Below are 20,179 nucleotides of genomic sequence, written 5' to 3'. Positions count from 1 at the left end.
TATATATAATATAATATTATCAATTTATTAAATAAATTTATTATATATATTATATATTATATATATATATAGACGTGTATGTATGAAAATAAAAGATTGCGCATGCGCAGAAAAATCCTACGATCGAGGAACACCGCTTCAAGATTCGATCTTGGCACATACAGGCACATGTCACGTAAACCGTGATCGACGTCACGCGGAAACGCAAATTCAAACGGCTTCGTAATCACGTTTTCGGATCACGCATTTCGTGTCATATTACGATTCCCGCGCGAGCATCGTCACAACGAATCGCATTTTCATTCCGATCTGTAAGTAACGTCTCCATTCATTCTCGTCTCTTGGCAAAATCGCGACGCATTTTTGCATCGATTGTTTTCTTACTCCGTTTCTAATTCCGGCGCAGTATCATCGAATTTAATCTGCCGGGAACAAATATGCTCACCGTGCCATTATTTGCAATTAATCGTGTTATTGTAAACGCGGGGGAAAAAAAAGGGTTATCTACCTCGTATGTACAAACGTTATTATAGTGTTATGTTTATCTTGTCTCTTTCAGGTAATTTATAAACATCGACGTGCATAGGCCTCGCTGCAGTTTGTTAAACGAATGATAAGCCCGATTATTAAACGAACGCGTTCTAAGAGAGAGACGTCATTTGAAGAAATTCACTTGGGACAAAAGAACTTGTAAGAGAGAACTAGAAACAAACATTTATGAGCATTTTCATAAATCTTTCTCAAGTAGTTGTGCACATTTTTGATTATGTATCACTTTAACTTATTGATGCGGATAATGTGTGTGAGATAATATGTAATTTATGTTTAGTGTGCAGGATTTTATCTAATATAAGCACACGAAACGGGTGTTTCTTTTATCAATGAAACCTGATCTGACATGTCTTACACTGAACTGGAACATGGTTATCAGGTAAATGTGCTTCTAACTCTGAATAAAATTTTGCATTTATTGGATTTCTAACAAGATTTTGTCTCGCAGGGCCTCAAGAATGCAAGACCAATGTTCTATATAGGAGATACAGTGCAATCATCTGTTATTTCTTCAATCTATCGCTCAAAAAGAGTAAGTTTAACATTATTTTATTACTTTTAAAATTCAGTTGCAAGAAGAATTTATGCATGTGTATGAAATTACACAAAGTGCACATTTAAAAAAATCTTTTTACTTTGAGCATACAAATATATATATATAATTTTATATATATATATATATATGTATAAAATAAAACATTTTAAATGTTTTTTTTTTAATTATATGAAATTGATTTGTATCTGATATCATGGCAATACATAAAAATAATTTGACATAATTAATGGTTATTGAAGTAAAAGATAAATTAAAAAGTAATAAAACACATTAACTTATTTATTTTTATTTTGTGTTTATGTCATAGAATTAGTAAATATTCGTATATGTTTAATAACAATGTATTCTGACATAGAGGTTAGAAATATTTGCATATAAAAAATATATACTGGCATGTAGGCGTGCTTATAATATATAGATATTTATTATCCTACTTCTCACATAAAACACAATTTATCTGATCATACTTATTTACAATATATTTGCTCTCTGCAACAATAAAAATATATGGTAATAATTATATAAACAGTTACTGCTAACGAAATGTTTTATAGATTTTTGAGGGGACATTTAAAATATATAATAACACTAATAAATCTTTATCTAGTGTTGGGGTGTGTGAATGTAATTGGTAGAATTTTTGTAATGTTAATCTCATAAGACAAATTATTCAAGCATGAATGGTATGCTCGCACATATAGTATAAAAATGAATTTGAAACTTTCTAATATAATGCATGCAGTGCAAATATTTAGCCATTTTGCTCGTTGCATAAAAATAGAAATATGTTCATTGATATATGTTGGCTATACGCTAGCAATACTAACATTAACTGAATTATAAGTTGCTTCTAAAATTAGTCCTGATAAAATTGTGGCAAGGTTCTACAAAGTTTGTTCTTCAAGAAAGATTTATTGCTTGTTATTTTAATAATATATGTGAACGTACCTTGTGTAGACAAACACAACACATTTACAACCTAAATATTTTTATTAGAAATGCAGCACACTATTTTATGCACTATTTTGATGCTATATGACAGTGTTATCAAATATATGAGTCTTAAGTAGTAGTGATAATGTTTAAGTGTACTCGAAAGTAGAACTGATAATTTTTATTCAATCTTTTCATCATGATACATTATATAATCACTTTTTGTGATTAATATTTTGACATTAGTTATCGACATGAAATCATTATCTGCTATCAGAAAAGTAGATACAACCCAGATTACCAAATTTTGTAACATTCTTGAAGATATACAATGATTTCTATTTCCAAGGTATTATATATTTATAATTAATATAATATAAATGTACGTTTTGTGATAGACTCTCTAACAAAAAGATATATTAAAGATTAGCCATGTATATGTAGTTCATTATTATGTAATTGTGTTGGTAAGAAAGAAACGTATCTTTATCTCTCATTATAGAAATAACAATTTTACATGATTGAATAGAAACAAGCTATTTATACGTGTATGTAATAATAAAAGATTTATTATATATTTTTTAATGCAAAAATTTAACATAATATGTCGCAGTTTTCTATGATAATTTATCAGATACTTAATCATATTATGAAAATGTCACGAGAGAAATATTTCATTTATTACAATAATTTTAAATAATAAAAAATAAAGGTAGATTTTAACATATCCAACTTTTTTGCTTGTATTTTATTTTATTTTTTTTTATGTAACATAAATCTTTTAAATTTTTTATTACAGCGATTAACATACGCTTTCAACTGGCTTGTAACTGCATGATTCGATATTGCATTCCTTATTGATCTGGAATGTAGTGAAAGATAACAAATATCATATAGAAATAACATATACAGAAATAACAGGAAATAGATGAAAACTAAATCGTGTAAAGGTGAAGAAAATTTTCATATTAAATCACGAAATTAAAGACTACGTGATGTTTATCACAAATTTGTTTCACGCTTTGTTGCTTGATAAATATTACCTTTCTATGTAGGCAATATCATATGCGATCAACGTGTAACTTACTTAATGAAAGATCAAACTAAAGAATATAATGAGTAATCTTACAAGAATTCGCGATGAAAATTGTCCTGCTGATGACAAGCCTAGATTTCTATCCTGTCTAAAGGCATACTGGGTGAGCACCATTTAGCTTGAAGATTTTATAGATCTTCATTCCTGCTTATATATAGGAGTTTACCAGCTTCATATATTTATTTGTAGAAAATATGTTATATAAAAAAAAAAGATCAAGCTTTGTGTGTTCTACTTCGGCTATCACTGATTTTTGGTATGGTAGTAAATTTTATTTCAAATTCTGTGTAATTATGTTATAATTTTCCTATTAATATTGATTTATCACCAGGACTTATGTATATTCTTATGAGCAAATGTTACTTAATCATGTTTTACTTCCTAGCCGGACCTACCAGAAGGGTGCACTCAAGATGATGCTTATATGGGTGGTAGCGATGTGGAAGGAGAGGGGAAACAAGTTTTGGTTGGAATATGTGCCATGGCGAAAAAATCGCAGAGTAAACCGATGAAAGAGATTTTAACAAGGCTCGAGGAATTTGAGTACATTAAAATTATTGTCTTTCCAGAAGAAGTGATATTAAAGGTAATATATATTTTTAAAGAAAAGAGTCTATGTTATACAAAATATACATTTTATATGTTTGTTCTTGTTTACAGGAACCTGTAGAAGATTGGCCTATAGTCGACTGCTTGATAAGTTTTCACAGTAAAGGTTTTCCCCTTGATAAAGCTATAAATTATGCAAATTTACGTAATTCATTTATTATTAATAACCTTCCGATGCAGTATGACATTCAGGTATATATAAGTTTTTGATATTTCAAAATTTAATTTAATATATTTATATGTGTATGTATGTATGTATGTATGTATGTCTGAATGTGTATGTGTGTATACATATCTCATTTTGACAAGTTAAAAATTATTGTAGGATCGAAGAAGAGTTTATGCCATACTGGAGAGCGAGGGTATCGAAATTCCACGATACGCCGTTCTTGATCGAGATTCACCAGATCCGAAACGTGAGTTGTAAAATTTTAATTAATTATAAATTATGCATTATAAATACTTGATTCTCAACAATTTAGAGTTTTGAGATTGAATAACTATGGTGCATCTAAATATTTAGAAACTCCTGTTGGATTTACATATATTTAATCTTTACATATACAAAATGTAGAATATATTTCAGAGCACGAATTGGTGGAATCGGAGGATCATGTAGAAGTGAATGGCATTACTTTCAACAAACCATTTGTGGAAAAACCAGTATCCGCCGAAGATCATAATATCTACATTTATTATCCTACTTCTGCTGGTGGAGGCAGTCAGAGATTATTTAGAAAGGTATTGTCTTTTTTCAAGTTAAATATAGAAGTTTTTTTATAAGCAAATTTAAAGAAACTAGTATATTGCTTTTTTAAATAAAATTAAAAACTTAGAAATATGCAAATATACTTATGATAATATCTGTTTCTTACAGATAGGTAGTCGTAGTAGCGTATATTCGCCAGAATCTCGCGTTCGTAAGAGTGGATCTTATATCTATGAAGATTTTATGCCTACTGATGGTACTGATGTTAAAGTTTATACCGTGGGACCTGATTACGCTCATGCCGAGGCAAGAAAAAGTCCGGCTCTTGACGGCAAAGTTGAAAGAGACTCGGAGGGCAAAGAGATTCGTTATCCAGTAATATTAAGTAATGCAGAGAAACTTATTAGTAGAAAAGTATGTATGGCCTTCAAGCAAACGGTTTGCGGTTTCGATTTATTGAGGTATGTATGAGTGTATAATTATTAATTGTTAAGCATCAATTAAAAAAAAAACAGGGTGTACACTCCCGGGAAAAACCTGGAAAATCTGGAATTCTCAAGAAATTTTTTTCTATCTTGAAAAATCCTGGAATACTCATGGAATTTATTTCGAACTCAGGAAATTTAAAAAAAAATTGCCCCTTTGATTTTATTTTCAAATATACTTTTAAAAAATATAAAATTTATTAAGTTTATTTAAAGTATATTAAAATAAAAATATATTTTATAAAATATTATATTATTATGTTAAAAAATATTTTATTTATGTTAAAAATGATGTATAACAAAAATAAACTTAGTTTAAAATTGTATTTGAAATTTTTTTTATTTTAATTTTACTTGGAATTTTGAACAAAAGTATCTGGAAAATAATGGCATTATTTATAAGATTTGTGTGTGTGTGTGTGTGTGTGTGTGAGTATACATCCTGAAAAATTAAGTTTTTAAAATTTTTTAAAATCATTTTTTAAATTAACCATATAAGTACATGTCTTCTGTGCATTAAAGGATGTATTTTTCTTGTATAACATGTATTTTGAATATGTCTGTCTAATGTTACTAAGATGTATATTGTGCCTATTGTCAATGTAATTATATCATTGTCACTTTAGAGCGCGTATCGTATTACATATTCAATAGCTTTGACTTCTGTTGCGTAAAATGGCTTTAGTCAGGAAACCAGTATTGACACTGGCACGATATATCGCGAATGTAAGATCGCGTTCTTTCGCATGAGTGGCTGAAAGTTAAATAATACAAGGTGGTTTTACTTGCAGAGCGAACGGTCAGTCGTTTGTGTGTGATGTAAATGGATTTAGTTTTGTAAAGAATTCGAATAAGTATTATGACGACTGTGCCAAAATTTTGGGAAATATGATACTGAGGGAATTGGCTCCTACATTACACATTCCTTGGAGCGTTCCCTTTCAATTGGATGACCCTCCTATTGTTCCGACTACATTCGGTAAAATGTTAGTATATATAACCGCTATTTAATATAACTAGTAATATTATTATTATTATCAAAATATATTATAAACTACTAAATATTTATTTATAGGATGGAATTGCGTTGTGTGGTAGCTGTTATCAGACATGGTGATAGAACTCCAAAGCAGAAAATGAAAGTAGAAGTGCGTCATCCAAAGTGAGTACGAAATATCTGGTATATATAGGTCATTTTTATTAAAAAATATTACATTTCTAACATCTTACAGATTTTTTGAGATATTTGCAAAATACGATGGTTACAAGCATGGTCATGTTAAGTTAAAACGGCCCAAGCAGTTACAAGAGATTCTTGACACAGCTCGTAGTTTATTGGCAGAAATACAGCATCGTGCAGCGGGACCTGAACTGGAAGAGAAGCAAGGAAAGTTAGAACAACTCAAGAGTGTTTTGGAAATGTATGTAATAATTAGCGCAAGGATTATAGTCAAATCTTGCGACTGTTATTAATATTATAAATAATTGAATAAATCGCGAATATGCTACATTTATAATTGTGCATTGTAGGTATGGACATTTTTCTGGCATAAATCGTAAAGTTCAGTTGAAATATCAACCGCGAGGACGACCACGAGGAAGTTCTTCCGACGACGGTAGTGATCTTAGTATGCCACATTTATTTCTCACTATATTTTATATGTACTAATATATTTTTAAAATATATATATTTAATACAGATAAATGTATAGGTTTAATGTAGGTAGATATTTTAAAAGATTTTATATGTATAGAAATGTGCGTATTTCTTTTTTAGATCGACTAGGGGAACCGTCTCTCGTTCTAATATTGAAGTGGGGCGGAGAATTGACGCCAGCCGGACGTATTCAAGCGGAAGAGCTGGGACGCATATTTCGCTGCATGTACCCAGGTGGTCAAGGTAGACACCTTAGTGGTTCGTATCTTATGTTCATATGCTTGCCATGCTCGCTTTTAAGTTTCTACACAGTATATCGGAGATTATTTTTCTATATAATAACTTTCCTCTGTTAGTTGAATTTGATCTAGGTCTTTATCCATAATATACATGGATTATATATGCAATCTAAAAGCCTCTAAACTTTTAGTACGTATTAATATTAATTGTATCTTGAGAATGCTACATTGTACAAGTATTGCAAAAGTATTGGACAGCTTAAAAGTCGGCGTATTGAGATCGGATTTTGAACTTTTCTTGTATATACAATTTCACTGTATTTTGAAAGAGTCACAAAAGCTACTTATATATGTAAATTTTAATATCGAGTTTAACGAAAGTAAATTGCCAGTGCAATGATCACTATGACACGAATCATATTGGCAATCATATCTCGTAGTTAGTAGTAAAATGTAGTAATTACATTCTCTCTCGAGTCACATATAGGATAATTTATCTCAAATGTTATTTCAGAGGAAGAATCAGAGATGTTACCAAACCACGGTAACCTTTTATTTACGATCCACGCTTATTCCTTAGTTCTCTATAGATTGTATTGCTGTCCTTAGAAATAGCGATGTTAGAATCGGCGGCGCTAGCGTAAGAATACACTTGCACAATTTTGTATCTCTTTATTTGAATACTCGATGTAGCTGTCACTTAACTCATAATCATTGAGACAAGTTATTGGCAGCTTTAGAGTCGCATGATTTTTTAGCATTTTGTACACTACACTAATTTGATTTTCGCTACAAGCTTCTTCTACATGTTAATGAATGTTTCTTTGTCTTTAATGGCACTACAACACTATAACACATTAAATGTTGTCTGATTTTTCACAAAAGACATATTATGTGCACGCACTATGTACAATATGTTTCTCTCAAAATGTAATTTTTTATCGAAAATTATTGAACACCAGGAGTTTCAAGGTAACTCTAAAACATTTAAAGACATGAAAAATTTCTTGCGGTATTTTTCGCGTCATAATACAATGTGCAGTGTTAATCTACATTCACAGTTAATATATCTATTTTATGATGATCTCGATATCAGAACTTCGATAGGTCATCTCGACAGTTTTTTTGACAATAATCTCTGAATTGTTTAATTGTCGTTGCGTTCTCTATGATTATTATTGTTATATCTCGAGTAATTTCTTCATTATACTGATATTATTTTCTTTGTGTAAAAACATAGGTGAATATGCAGGTGCGCAAGGATTGGGTTTGTTACGTCTGCATTCCACGTTTCGTCACGACTTGAAGATCTATGCTAGCGACGAGGGACGCGTTCAAATGACTGCGGCAGCCTTTGCAAAAGGATTACTCGCCTTGGAAGGAGAACTAACGCCTATTCTCGTACAAATGGTGAAAAGCGCGAACACCAATGGCCTTCTGGACAACGATTGCGATAGCAGTAAATATCAAAATATGTGAGTAAACAAATTCTTATTTTTTGCGCCTGCAATTGCATTCTAACTTTTGTTACATTCCTACATATGCACGATGTTTATAATTACAGGGTGAAAACGCGCTTGCACGAGCTGCTTCAACAGGACCGGGAATTCACCCGCGAGGATCGCGAACAGATTAATCCGGGAAACGCGTTGAGCATCAATGCTGCTTTAGATTTCGTCAAGAATCCAGTTCGATGTTGCCAACACGTTCATAGTCTCATTCAAAAGCTTCTGGACATTGTGCGAATTAAGAAGGACGACCCGAAGACGAAGGATACAATACTTTATCACGGTGAAACGTGGGAATTGATGGGACGTCGCTGGGGAAAGATCGAGAAAGATTTCTGCACGAAAAATAAACGTTTCGACATATCCAAAATTCCCGATATCTACGATTGCATAAAATACGACTTGCAGCACAACAATCATACGTTGCAGTTCGAACACGCAGAAGAATTATACACGTATGCTAAATCTTTAGCGGATATAGTAATTCCTCAGGTAATTTCTTTTCGTCGCTCTAATAATATATACATTATTATTAATATTAATAATTCTATCGATGATTTTATTTTTTTACATGCAAAACATATATATTAATCTGCAGGAATACGGCTTGACGGTACAAGAGAAATTAACTATCGGCCAAGGTATATGCACGCCTTTATTAAAGAAGATACGAGCAGATTTGCAACGAAATATCGAGGAATCTGAAGAGACCGTAAATAGGCTCAACCCTAGGTACAATCAAGTTCTATCTATAAAGAATTTTTTCCTGTATGATTTCTTGAGTAACGATAATAATTAATGTGATCTCCCATAGATACTCCCATGGTGTCTCGAGTCCTGGACGCCATGTGCGTACTAGATTATATTTCACGAGCGAGAGTCACGTACATTCTTTGCTTACTGTATTGCGTTATGGTGGTTTACTCGATGTAAGTAAAGTATACTATTAGCTGAAAAACTTTTATTTTATCTTTTTTTCTAATTTTTGACATATCGATTTATAGGTGATAAAAGACGAACAATGGCGACGTGCAATGGAATATGTCAGCATGGTCTCCGAGTTGAATTACATGTCGCAAATTGTTGTTATGTTGTACGAGGATCCGACCAAAGATCCGTGCAGCGAGGAACGTTTCCACGTGGAGTTGCACTTTAGTCCTGGCGTTAATTGTTGTGTACAGAAGAATCTACCGCCTGGCCCCGGATTTAGACCTCATTCGCGCAATGAGAGCAGTCATAACATGGTAAGTATCGTAGACTCTTAGATTCTAAATTTCTCGTAGATTATAAATTTTCTTTGGTTAATGTATTAAAAATAATAATACAAATAAATGAATTTTTTATTGGCCGTTTTCTTCAAGGGAGAAAGCGGTGGTTCTGGTCAGGACACTAGTTCACAATGCAGTACCCGGATAGAGGAGGAGGATGCGGAATTGGGAATTATTGAAGATGATCTTATGAATTCCACTGTGCAAACTGTAAGTACAGTGATTTGCATCGTATTAAATTTTTAACAAGTGATAAATTGTATGAGATTTATTATTTATTAATCATTTAAGTATTTTTGAGTAATTTTGTGAAAATTCGTGACTTGCAGGATACGTCTCCACCACTAATGGAAACGGATACTGTGGATTCTATGTTGGATAGTCCGACGACCAGTCGTGCAATTGACATGATGGACCTAGACCCGAATATGATGGATGAACCATACGATAGTGGATTCTTACAAAGTTCGGCTCCGATTCCTATCAGGTTTGTTATTCAATATTCGATATCAGATTTGCTTGTGTTTAGCGTTTTCCTATATTTTAATGCAAACATTTTCCACTTTTGTTTTCCACCATGAATAATAATCATGAACGTCTGCAGGATTTTTTCCAAAGGAGGGCATGCTCAAATTTTTGTTTTTAATTTTTTAAATTTAATTTTTTGTTATTTTCAATTATGTAATATCAAATATGCAAATAAATTCCAGTGCTTATTTAAAAGGAGAGCAAATGCTTAAATTTTTTGCTCTCTCTTGCTTCCCTTGCAGACATCCATGATAATGATATAAAAAAAATAATCTTATTTCGCATTATCGTACACAGCGCTAGAACCGTGGCCGGACATGAAGCCGCTAGACTTGGCAGCCAGTTAGCGGCGAGTCAACGACAACGTCGAAGCAGGGAGGCGGGGACCATCATGGAACCGCGTGCGCGAAGCTATGATCATCAGCGACAAGAAAAGCCCGAAAAAGGTAAGTGCACTTTATTTGAATGCTTTATTTGTATCAGAACAGATTTGCGGTAAATTCTGAAGTGTGAAGGATGCTAATACTAAATGGAGAGCAATATGTTAACTCGAGAGATGCAATGTTAACATATTTGCTGTGTGTGAGTATGCGTATGCATACACATACGCATGCGCACGAATTTACGGAATGTGTACATAAATATATATAGTATCCTTAACACATTAATGGTTTGTGCATGATTATAATTATTAATTGTTATATCGGATTTTTTCCTTTTATATACACTTGGATAGCACCAATTATCTATATAATATGTTATAGATGAATGTCTCTCCCTTCCAAATTATATAACGATTCCCTACCAAATTGTACAACAGCTTCATATCATGAAATTATATTTTATTACGATGAATTCTATAGTAGTAATTAATGAAAAATATATCATAATTTATACCATATTTGGTACTCAAGTTTTTAAGTTGATGAGTCGATAGTATGATACGGATTATTGTACAACTTTTATAGTGTTTGAAATTGTGTGTGAAACATATTAATTTTTCAAAATATTTATGAAATGTCCTAAAGAAATATTTCAAAGAAGATATCGGTATATTTATCTGAATTTCAAGCTGTTAGATTTATAGCTTTGATATTTCTGGTCATATGTTGAATGAGAAAGTAGAGATTATAATATCGTCAACTTTTATATATATATATATATATATATATATATATATATATATATATTTTAACACTATATCGAGGGATATATCTTTTAAAATAATAATTTTTTTTTAATAAAAAATTGTAAATGCCATTTCGTATAAAGTACATAAACATAATAACGTTGAATGCAAACAATGTATTAACGTTCAATTTATTGAATTATTACACGCGTAAAGATTTTAGGGCTAATTATTGGCAATTGATATGATGATGAAACATCGCCACAGTACTCCTTTTCTGTGTTCTGCTATCTCTTTTTGTAGCTGCGGACAAGCTGCAGTATCAGAGCTTGGACGCGGTCAACAAAGAAGGTATGTTTACCGGCTACCAATTTTTTATACAAAATGATTCTCTTCAAGATAATGCACACGTGAATCTTCTTGAAATGATACTTTAATGATTCTCTTCTTATTTGCCATGATCGAGTAGATGATTCTACTTAATCTTTTCTTTTTAAATATGATGTCTTTTTATATCTAAAACTCTTATGCACACGTTGCAATGAAATAATCCCCTCTTGTGATAGTAGACTAGTGCGCACTAGTTAATCTCATATCTTGGCAAATGTAGCACAATTATGAAGCAATTTTACAAATTTTTTATTTTCGTTGCAATTAGAATATGTGCATATAGTAGTTGGACAATATATTGATATCAGAATGCGCTTCACATACGCACATCATCGTGCTACTTCGAAGTGCTGATTAAAGTAACTCTTGCGCATACCTCGTAGTAGCTAATAGTCTGATGTATCTTTCATCCCTTCCTCGGTATAAATTAATTTTCTGTATATTTTACAGCCTACAAATTAATTTCTCACGATATATGTTGCAGTTTGCATTTATCGATATTTGTCATTATTTTTACTTTAATCAGTTCTGCAAAAGTATATCGCACTTGCTCTGTGTAGACGAGAAGGAAAAAAAATTGGTATTTTTTTTCAATGTGGTTAAACCCTTAGAATGTTGTACATACCGGACGGGGTGCGAAACACGGTCTGGTTGATCTATATCCGGTGGGGCGATCTATCCGGAAAAGTTTCTAATATATCTTGTTTCATATAGTATAGCGAGAGAGAGATGTGTATTTTGCCAAAAGCCAAAGTAGGAGACGATGAGTTCCCAGTTGAAATAACTTTTTTGCTCAGCGATAGTTGTGCGCGTGGAAGCCAACTAATCAAAGTATCGGCGACTGTCCGGGTTACACGTACATACTGTACTGTGTGATCCATTCAGCCTGCCATCCCGAATCCTCGATCCCGAGATCGTAGCGTCTTCTTCATCATCGTCATCGTCATCATCATCATCATCATCGTCATTATTATCAACTCTCTACGAGTTTTAGAGGGATTTATGAGTATTACAATCATATACAGGAATCAAACACTGTTCAATTTCATCCATATCAATATAATTTTGTTAATGAAGAGTAGTATCAAAGTTATCATTCTGGGTGTCTCTTTTTTTTACCTCGCACATTTCTGTATACATTTCTCATATAAGTTTATCGTCATCGTGGTTTTCATCTTTCATCGAACTTCTTCCGAATCTCCTAATGTTGATATTTCTTACTTCCGGATGGACAATTCATGAAGCGCATGACATCTTCGCCACGTTTTTTTTTTATTGATTTTTTCTTCATTCATGATTCATAAGGACAGTAAAAAAAAGACCGACACACACATACGTTGACATGCCGTATCTTTCTATTGTATCATCATCGATCGTATACTAATGCCGTTTCAAGCTTCGGCATTCTAATGAATGTCAGAGTGTACGAGGCTGTCTTAAATGTAAAAGTCGTGTCGTGTGGTTTGGTTGGCTTACTGGTTGCATGGCTATCGTGTGCCACGGTTGTTGTATTGTGTGCGTACTCGTGAATCCGACTTACTAATAGCTATACTAATTAATTATAACCGCGAAAAGGGGTGTCGAAGGTATACACTTTCCTTAATTTATTTTATTTTTTTCCTCGGTGACGAATCTTTATACGAAACATCACAATTACCTAAAACGTAATAATTATAATAGTTTTCGGTTATTCAAAATATTTTTTAACGACAAGATTATTTATTATTTTGATTACAAATGTGTTTTGTTATTACAAAAATTATTACTCTTAATATATTATTCACATACTTGTATATAATTATTTAATTATTCACAACAAATTTCTGTAAAAAAGTACAAAGAAAATTTATTACAAAGTGCAAAGTCTTTGTATTAATATTGATCGGATTCGGAATTTTTTTATATCGCACAGCAAGAATATACATATATACGGTCGCTGATCCCAAAAGATTCGTCGCGCTCTTCCGTTTCTTCGGTAAATTAATTTTTTAATCGGCTCTTTCTCTCTTTTGTTTTTTTTTTTCTCCCTTTCCTCTCACGTCATTCACCGAATGCTGCACCGTAAACCCCTCTGATAACGCTATCACCTGGATCGTTAATGTCTGCGCATTTTGCATCCACCTCACTTTCTCTCCTCTCAACTCTCTATCGCAACTCGTTATCAGCCACGTTATCACCGACTCCTCCGGTGGAATCTCGTGATCAACTGCCGAGGAAACCGGCGATCCTGTCGCAGTCGCACAGCTCGCCGGAGCTGCCGATTTCGTCGAACGAAGGTTTCCCTTCCTCGTGCTCGTTTAGCAATGCACGGGACGATAAACGGCCACCAGTCCATTGCTCGTTGCCCAATCCGATCCCCAGCATCGTGCTGGAGCGGGCTGTCCACAGGTATCGGTGCCTCGGCAGAAAGTACGAACGGTCATACTCCGAGGTGACTTTGCTCTCGAGACCTATCGAGCTTTACGGTGAGTCCAAGGAATATAATAAACGCAAGATAACGAAGAGACACCGGTCTACACTACAGAGTTACGTACGAAAAAGTTGTCTAATCTTGTGTAGGGTAAATGTCAGGATGAGATTTTTTTTGCTGTGAGAAAATAAAAGAGTATATGTATTATATATGTATATATTTTATATGTATTCAGAGGAAATTTTCTCTTAGAATTTACCCTGAAAATCAATATGGTGTTGGAAGAATTTTATGAGTTTCTCTCTTATTAAAAATATTAATATCTACTACAATAAAATGTTTGATTAATTTTACTATGTACATATTAATATTTTTTATTATAGTAAATATCAATCAGAGAAACTTATAGATTAATCAAAGCAACTCTTATAAAATTCTTCCAATATCGTACCATGATTTTTAGGGTAAATTCTAAGAGAACATTCTCTCCGCGTTACATTGACAAATGTATGGAAAATAGCTTTTCGCGCTTTTAAATTGGTAAGTAATAAGGTATATTTTTATTATTTTTTTATAAACCTTTATTTGCACTGATATAGTAAGTTTTACACGGTTAAATTATTTTTTCGTATGTTTTACTCTGTACTTTTCGTGAATTTAATATCGGATATTGCAAACGCGGAGAAACTTCATTTACGAAATTAATATGTAAAAGACGCGAATTGCCATATCTTTTTTCTGTCGCAATTTGAATCTATTAAAATTATATTGTTGTCTTCTGTAAAATATTACATAAATAATGCGAGTTAAATAATTAGAAAGAAAAAAAGGAACTATTATATAAATAGGTCGACAAATTCTGCACATATTTGCAAAGTTTAATTCTGTATAAATACGTGATTTGTTCGATTAGCTTTTGATTTTTTCACGCACTGTCGCCAGTTATTTTTATTTACCAAATAATTTTTTTAATGTGGATAATTTCCATTAATTAAAGTTTATTAAACTTTAAATCCTCTGTTTTTTTCTAAATTTATTTAAAGAAAAAGACAGAAAGAGAGAAAGAAATTAACGCTTTATTAAGATTTATGGGAATGGTCCTATGTTCATCAACCGATTTGCTTTGCTCGTTACTGCCCTATATCTTTCTCTTTATCGGTATTCTTTTTTCTTCTCTGAAACCGCGAAGCACGAATGCCAAGCACGGGCACGAGCACGAGCACGATTCTGTCGTGGCAAAAATTTTAGAGCTTTATTTATATGATTACGTAGCCGATCTTCACGGCTTTAATTGAAGATGCACTCTATGCTTATGTAACCAATTTCATGACGTTTACCACTACTATATCACCACCATCACTACCAACTCCACGAGATTAATCGTCATATCACTACCCGGAAGTGTCTGTCAACTGTCTGAGTCCTCTGTCCGTCCAGGAATCCGCGTCCAAGCCTTATTCCTATCTTCTCCTTTCCTAGACGCGCGACCTCGGATCATTCAACCTGATCCTACCTGCACAGCAAGGCGCCACCGTCACAGTATCTCTGGACAGAATTATTTCAAGCTGTTGGGCTACAATGTCAGTAAGAAGCTCACCGGCTCGGCCAATAGCCTCTTCAGCACGGCCGTGATAAGTGGCTCATCGAGTGCACCGAACCTCAAGGACATGGTACCACCGCACGCATCCGCAGTCGCCGGTGAATATTCAACATTGATATTTCGGCATATATCTAATTAATACACAGAAAAAACAGTACCCTTGAAAGAATGCAAATATGCCTTGATTCTAGTATATTTTTTTCCTTATAATAACGCCTAATATAAATAATCTTGGATAAAGGATCCTTAAAACAAAAGTGCAAAATATTCTTTGTTGAATCTGAAATTTGCTTCAATTTAAAAATAAAGTTGCGTCCAAATGTGTTAAAGTTTAGTTCAAATGTGATTCAGTTTGTTTTTATCATAAACGATTTTAAAACTAGAATATATTTTAAGGATAAAATATAATTCATACAAACTTATTTATTATTAAGGCAAATGAAGATTTGTGATTACAAAGAGTATTTTATGCTTAAATGAATCAAATAGCGTTCAAGAATAAAAATATACTTGTATCAAGGATTCCTTTTTTTGGTTGAATTGTATCCGAAACAAGCAATAAACGTGTCGTTTCAAAGAAATAATAATAATAAAGTCTCTTTTGTAATAGAATACAGTAAAAATAACAGAATGTAAAAATTAATTTTATTGTTTATCGATTTCCAGCGATAGAAGGCTTCGGCGGGGTGCCACCCATCAGACCCCTGGAAACCTTGCACAACGCGTTGTCGCTACGTCAGCTGGATTGTTTCCTAATGATGATGACGACTGCACCGTTGTTCCGGACTCCGGCCTCGTCGCCGCCCAAGTCATCGCCGGCCGGATCGACGCACGAGTCAATCCAGTCTCTCAATCCAGCCCTCAATCCAACTACCGGGATCATCCGCGAGTATCACCCTTCCGATACTGAAGTCAGGTATCATAAAAAAATTATATAAAACATGCGCCCGTGAGTATACATACATCGGTTTAATTTCCTTCTCGCGCGTCCGTTAAGTTGCGCTTCCCATTGTATTACGAATAAGATCGTTTCTCTAAACTTGTTTTCAAGATTTCATTGATATGTTATTTCACGATTTATGTGCCACAAAATTTTCCATTTTTTATGAACTACTTAAGGCTCTTGGATCCTCGCCGCGACCATTAGATTGTGACGTCACACGCTGAAAAACACAACGTGTTCTTGCGCCTCTGACATCACAATTCTAACATGGCCGGCGAGGAGCCAGGAACCTTAAATTTTTATTTTTACAATTTATTCATATAATTATTATATTTTATTATTCGCGATTGTGCTAGAGGAATCATAAGCGCGAACTTTTTTGTGTAAGTATACTACTACATTATTATCTCACAGATACATTACACCGACTCCGATACTGTATAAGCCCCTCGGAGAGGCGGAAACGTGTGACATCAGAAATATGCCATCGCCTACTAGTCCGAACAGTGGGTATCCATGCTGCAAGTTACGTGCGATAGTTGATATCAATTTAATTTAAATCTATTCATTATTTAGGCATAGGATGGAGTAGCGAGCCGCAATCTTTTCTATCTTCCGAGCCATCTTCACCGGCGCCAACATCGACAGGCGAATGCAGTATGTCTATAAGCTTGATCAGTAATGAGAGGTGAGTCTTAAGATATATTTATGTGGTCCATTCCTTCCTAATTTTGTATCTCTAGTCCTTTCATATCATATTAATGATTTGATTGCAATTAATTAATCTGATTGTTTGCATTTTGCAGATATGTTAACTTTATATTACTAAATATATTTATATATTTATCCACAAGTATACTCTCGTTAACTTATTTTACAATTAATTTCTCCGTAATATCACTAATAGTACTAATAGTAAACAATGTCCAGTACGAAACAACGTCTCTCCATTCGCAGCGCTCAACTCTTTATCCCGCCGAAATTCTCCCCGACTTCTTGCCTGGACGTCGATTTTAACGAATTTTGTATGCGCCTCGATCAAGAGAATCGAGAAAGTCGCGGCAGCGTTTCATATACGGATTATTATAGCAACGAGGACGGTCAGATTCGCAAAATCACGCAAATGCCTCAAGTGATGCAATCAGGAGGTGCCGGCAGCGCGCAATCGAAGCTCGTGTGCAGCGATGAGCTTACCTGCGAAAATATCGACGACGACGAGGATCACACGTTAACCTTGAAACAGAGCGAGGAGCAGAAGAAACAAGACGTTAAATCAATATTCGAGCAAAGGGATAATGTTAATCCTGTGAAGCTAAGCGGCAGCTATAAGAAGATTGGACGGTAGGGGAAATTTAGAACAGATTATAATTAATATTAAAGTGACTTCTTACCTGTTATTGTCTGCTTATTCTAGATTCCGGGTAGAGAGTACGGATATATCGCATGGCGACGTCAGAATTAAAGAAACCGATAGTGCTTCCGATAGAACGAAACTATTAGGCCAAAAATCTGATTCTTCAAACGCAACAAGGTCTCCCGCGAGGAAAGATTCCAAGAAAAACAGCGGCTCGCACAACAGTCAGAAACGAAAGAACTTTTCGCGCTCTCAAAGCGTCACGGCTCCAAAGCCCGCAATGCCGAAGCCTGAGCCGAGTTTTAGTTACTCGAAGCAAAGCTCGTTCTCGACCATGTCGGACGCGGATCTGCAGAACTGGATATTGAGCACAGATTCGACACAATTTTCGGAAACGAGCCAAGAAGAGGAACCTATACTCACCGTAGCCAGCAGTCTCACGGACAGCTCTAATATCACCGTGGGTTTCGACGTAAAACAGGAGGAAAAGAAGTAAACATCCGATAATAAATTTACGTACCGATTTTTTTTTCCTGTTTGTGATATTCGAGTTATTCCTACAACGTAAGATTATGATGTCAGAACTTTAGAAAATATAGTTTATCTTTTCCATCGATTACTACGAGAGAAATGTTGAAATATTAAAAGTATTAAGAACGAGATAGGACGAGATAGTTATTTTAGTTTTATTTAGCATTCTTTGAAGGCTGATAAAAGTATACAAGCAGGATTACTCATTTAGATGAATTACGATAGCGAGTTATTCTCCCCCCTTCCCATGTTGATGAAATAAGATTTATTAAATAGTATTATATACCATTCCCATTTGAACTTAGGGAATAATTATTAATTTTTGAATTGTTTTGTGATTTATAAAAATATTTTTTATCCATACGAATAATATATTCCCGATACTGAGCTTACAAAAAATATGTGATGAACAAGAATAGTAAAATTTTATGGATTTTATAATAAGAATTAATGAATTATTCGAAAATTAACTTTTTAATCTAGTATCTTTATAGTATATTTTATTTTAATTTTTAATTATAATTTAATAATTTTACATAACATACTTCAATGAATATAAAATCTCTTTATAAATATTTACTCTAAAAGGAATTGAAAGTTACGAATTTTTAATCAACGAATAATATAAATTGACGATGCAATTTGATTACTTACGATTATAATCAAAATTTTAGGCAGATGATATTTTCTGCAACAATAGTTTTGACTAGGATCATCGCTGTTGACTGTGAACTATCGTAATTACGCATAGAATTATCTCTTTTTCTGGAGAGATTATTGCAGATGTACAAATGCTCTATTGATGTAGATAAATATGGCGATTATGTGATAGCTGTGTTTTATTTAAATATAAGAATATCGATATATATATATATATATATATATATATATATATATATATATATATGGAATATCAGGATATTAGAATATATATATATATATGAAGAAAAAGCTGCAGAAAGAGACAGAAAGAAAGAGAAATATGTGATTGCCATATTATTAGTGAAGATAGAAAAAGATGTGTAAAAATGTATACTTACTGAAGATATAACATTCTTATCTAAAAAGTTAAAGGATCTCTGTTAAAGTAACTGACTTAACAATACTGATGTAAATTGATAGTCAGATGCTTGAAGTTACCGAAGGTGCGAGGCTAAAACGTATACATTAGCTAACTCATATTGAATGGATACCTAGCAACAAATATTACGTTCTTGATATTTTTTCTTGTATAGCGATAATTGTCGAAGTTGTGGGAGAATTTTATCCGAGCCAAAGAATACCTCGGTTAAGCAATATAGCATTATACGTTTACACGAAGAAAAACCCCGCGTATTGATATAGTAGATATATGGCTTCAAACATAAATCAGCAAAGAAAATATATAATAGGTCTTATCTGTAGGCATTGACCGTACCTGTAAAATAGAGATGCGAAATATAGTAGGTGTATACATACACAATACAAACACAGACACACACGTATACATATCTACATTACCAATGTTTTAATAAAATGATCCAGAATGAAATTTGATGAGTCTATTTTTTCTTATATATATATATATATATATATATATATATATATATAATTAGTAATTGATCTTTATATTGTTTAATAATTTATTCTTTATTTTTCATAGGTATATATAGAAACAAATAAAAAAGTATAATATACAAATA

The 20,179-nt window shown here is 33.1% G+C and overlaps 1 protein-coding gene across 19 annotated transcripts; it reads left to right on the top strand.

Moving 5' to 3' along the window:
- Nucleotides 1–116: 116 nt before the first annotated feature.
- l(1)G0196 (inositol hexakisphosphate and diphosphoinositol-pentakisphosphate kinase) lies at nucleotides 117–20,028 on the top strand. 19 transcript variants are annotated; one of them, XM_085487748.1, is made up of 31 exons: nucleotides 117–311; nucleotides 560–690; nucleotides 830–931; nucleotides 1,001–1,084; nucleotides 3,523–3,723; nucleotides 3,798–3,938; nucleotides 4,072–4,162; nucleotides 4,333–4,487; nucleotides 4,624–4,916; nucleotides 5,732–5,926; nucleotides 6,016–6,102; nucleotides 6,173–6,361; nucleotides 6,471–6,568; nucleotides 6,718–6,855; nucleotides 7,351–7,380; nucleotides 8,077–8,311; nucleotides 8,401–8,836; nucleotides 8,943–9,076; nucleotides 9,159–9,273; nucleotides 9,349–9,588; nucleotides 9,706–9,822; nucleotides 9,942–10,099; nucleotides 10,438–10,586; nucleotides 11,573–11,620; nucleotides 13,825–14,124; nucleotides 15,549–15,767; nucleotides 16,336–16,585; nucleotides 17,027–17,118; nucleotides 17,189–17,300; nucleotides 17,570–17,953; nucleotides 18,027–20,028. In XM_085487748.1, exons 3-31 carry the CDS (start codon nucleotides 899–901, stop codon nucleotides 18,460–18,462), a joined length of 5,160 nt encoding a protein of 1,719 aa, XP_085343874.1. In that variant the 5' UTR covers nucleotides 117–311; nucleotides 560–690; nucleotides 830–898; the 3' UTR covers nucleotides 18,463–20,028. The 19 variants fall into 19 exon arrangements, with proteins under 19 accessions (XP_085343874.1, XP_029176221.2, XP_029176217.2 ...); XM_029320388.2 differs by lacking the exon at nucleotides 11,573–11,620 and having other exon boundaries at nucleotides 6,471–6,556; XM_029320384.2 differs by lacking the exon at nucleotides 11,573–11,620.
- Nucleotides 20,029–20,179: the final 151 nt, after the last annotated feature.

The sequence above is a fragment of the Nylanderia fulva genome, unplaced genomic scaffold (genome assembly GCF_048542155.1).
Source record: "Nylanderia fulva isolate GAGA-0341 unplaced genomic scaffold, ASM4854215v1 Scaffold6, whole genome shotgun sequence".
Lineage (NCBI taxonomy): Eukaryota > Metazoa > Arthropoda > Insecta > Hymenoptera > Formicidae > Nylanderia > Nylanderia fulva.
Note: the sequence above shows the minus strand (reverse complement) of the source record. Positions and strands in the feature narration are given on the sequence as shown.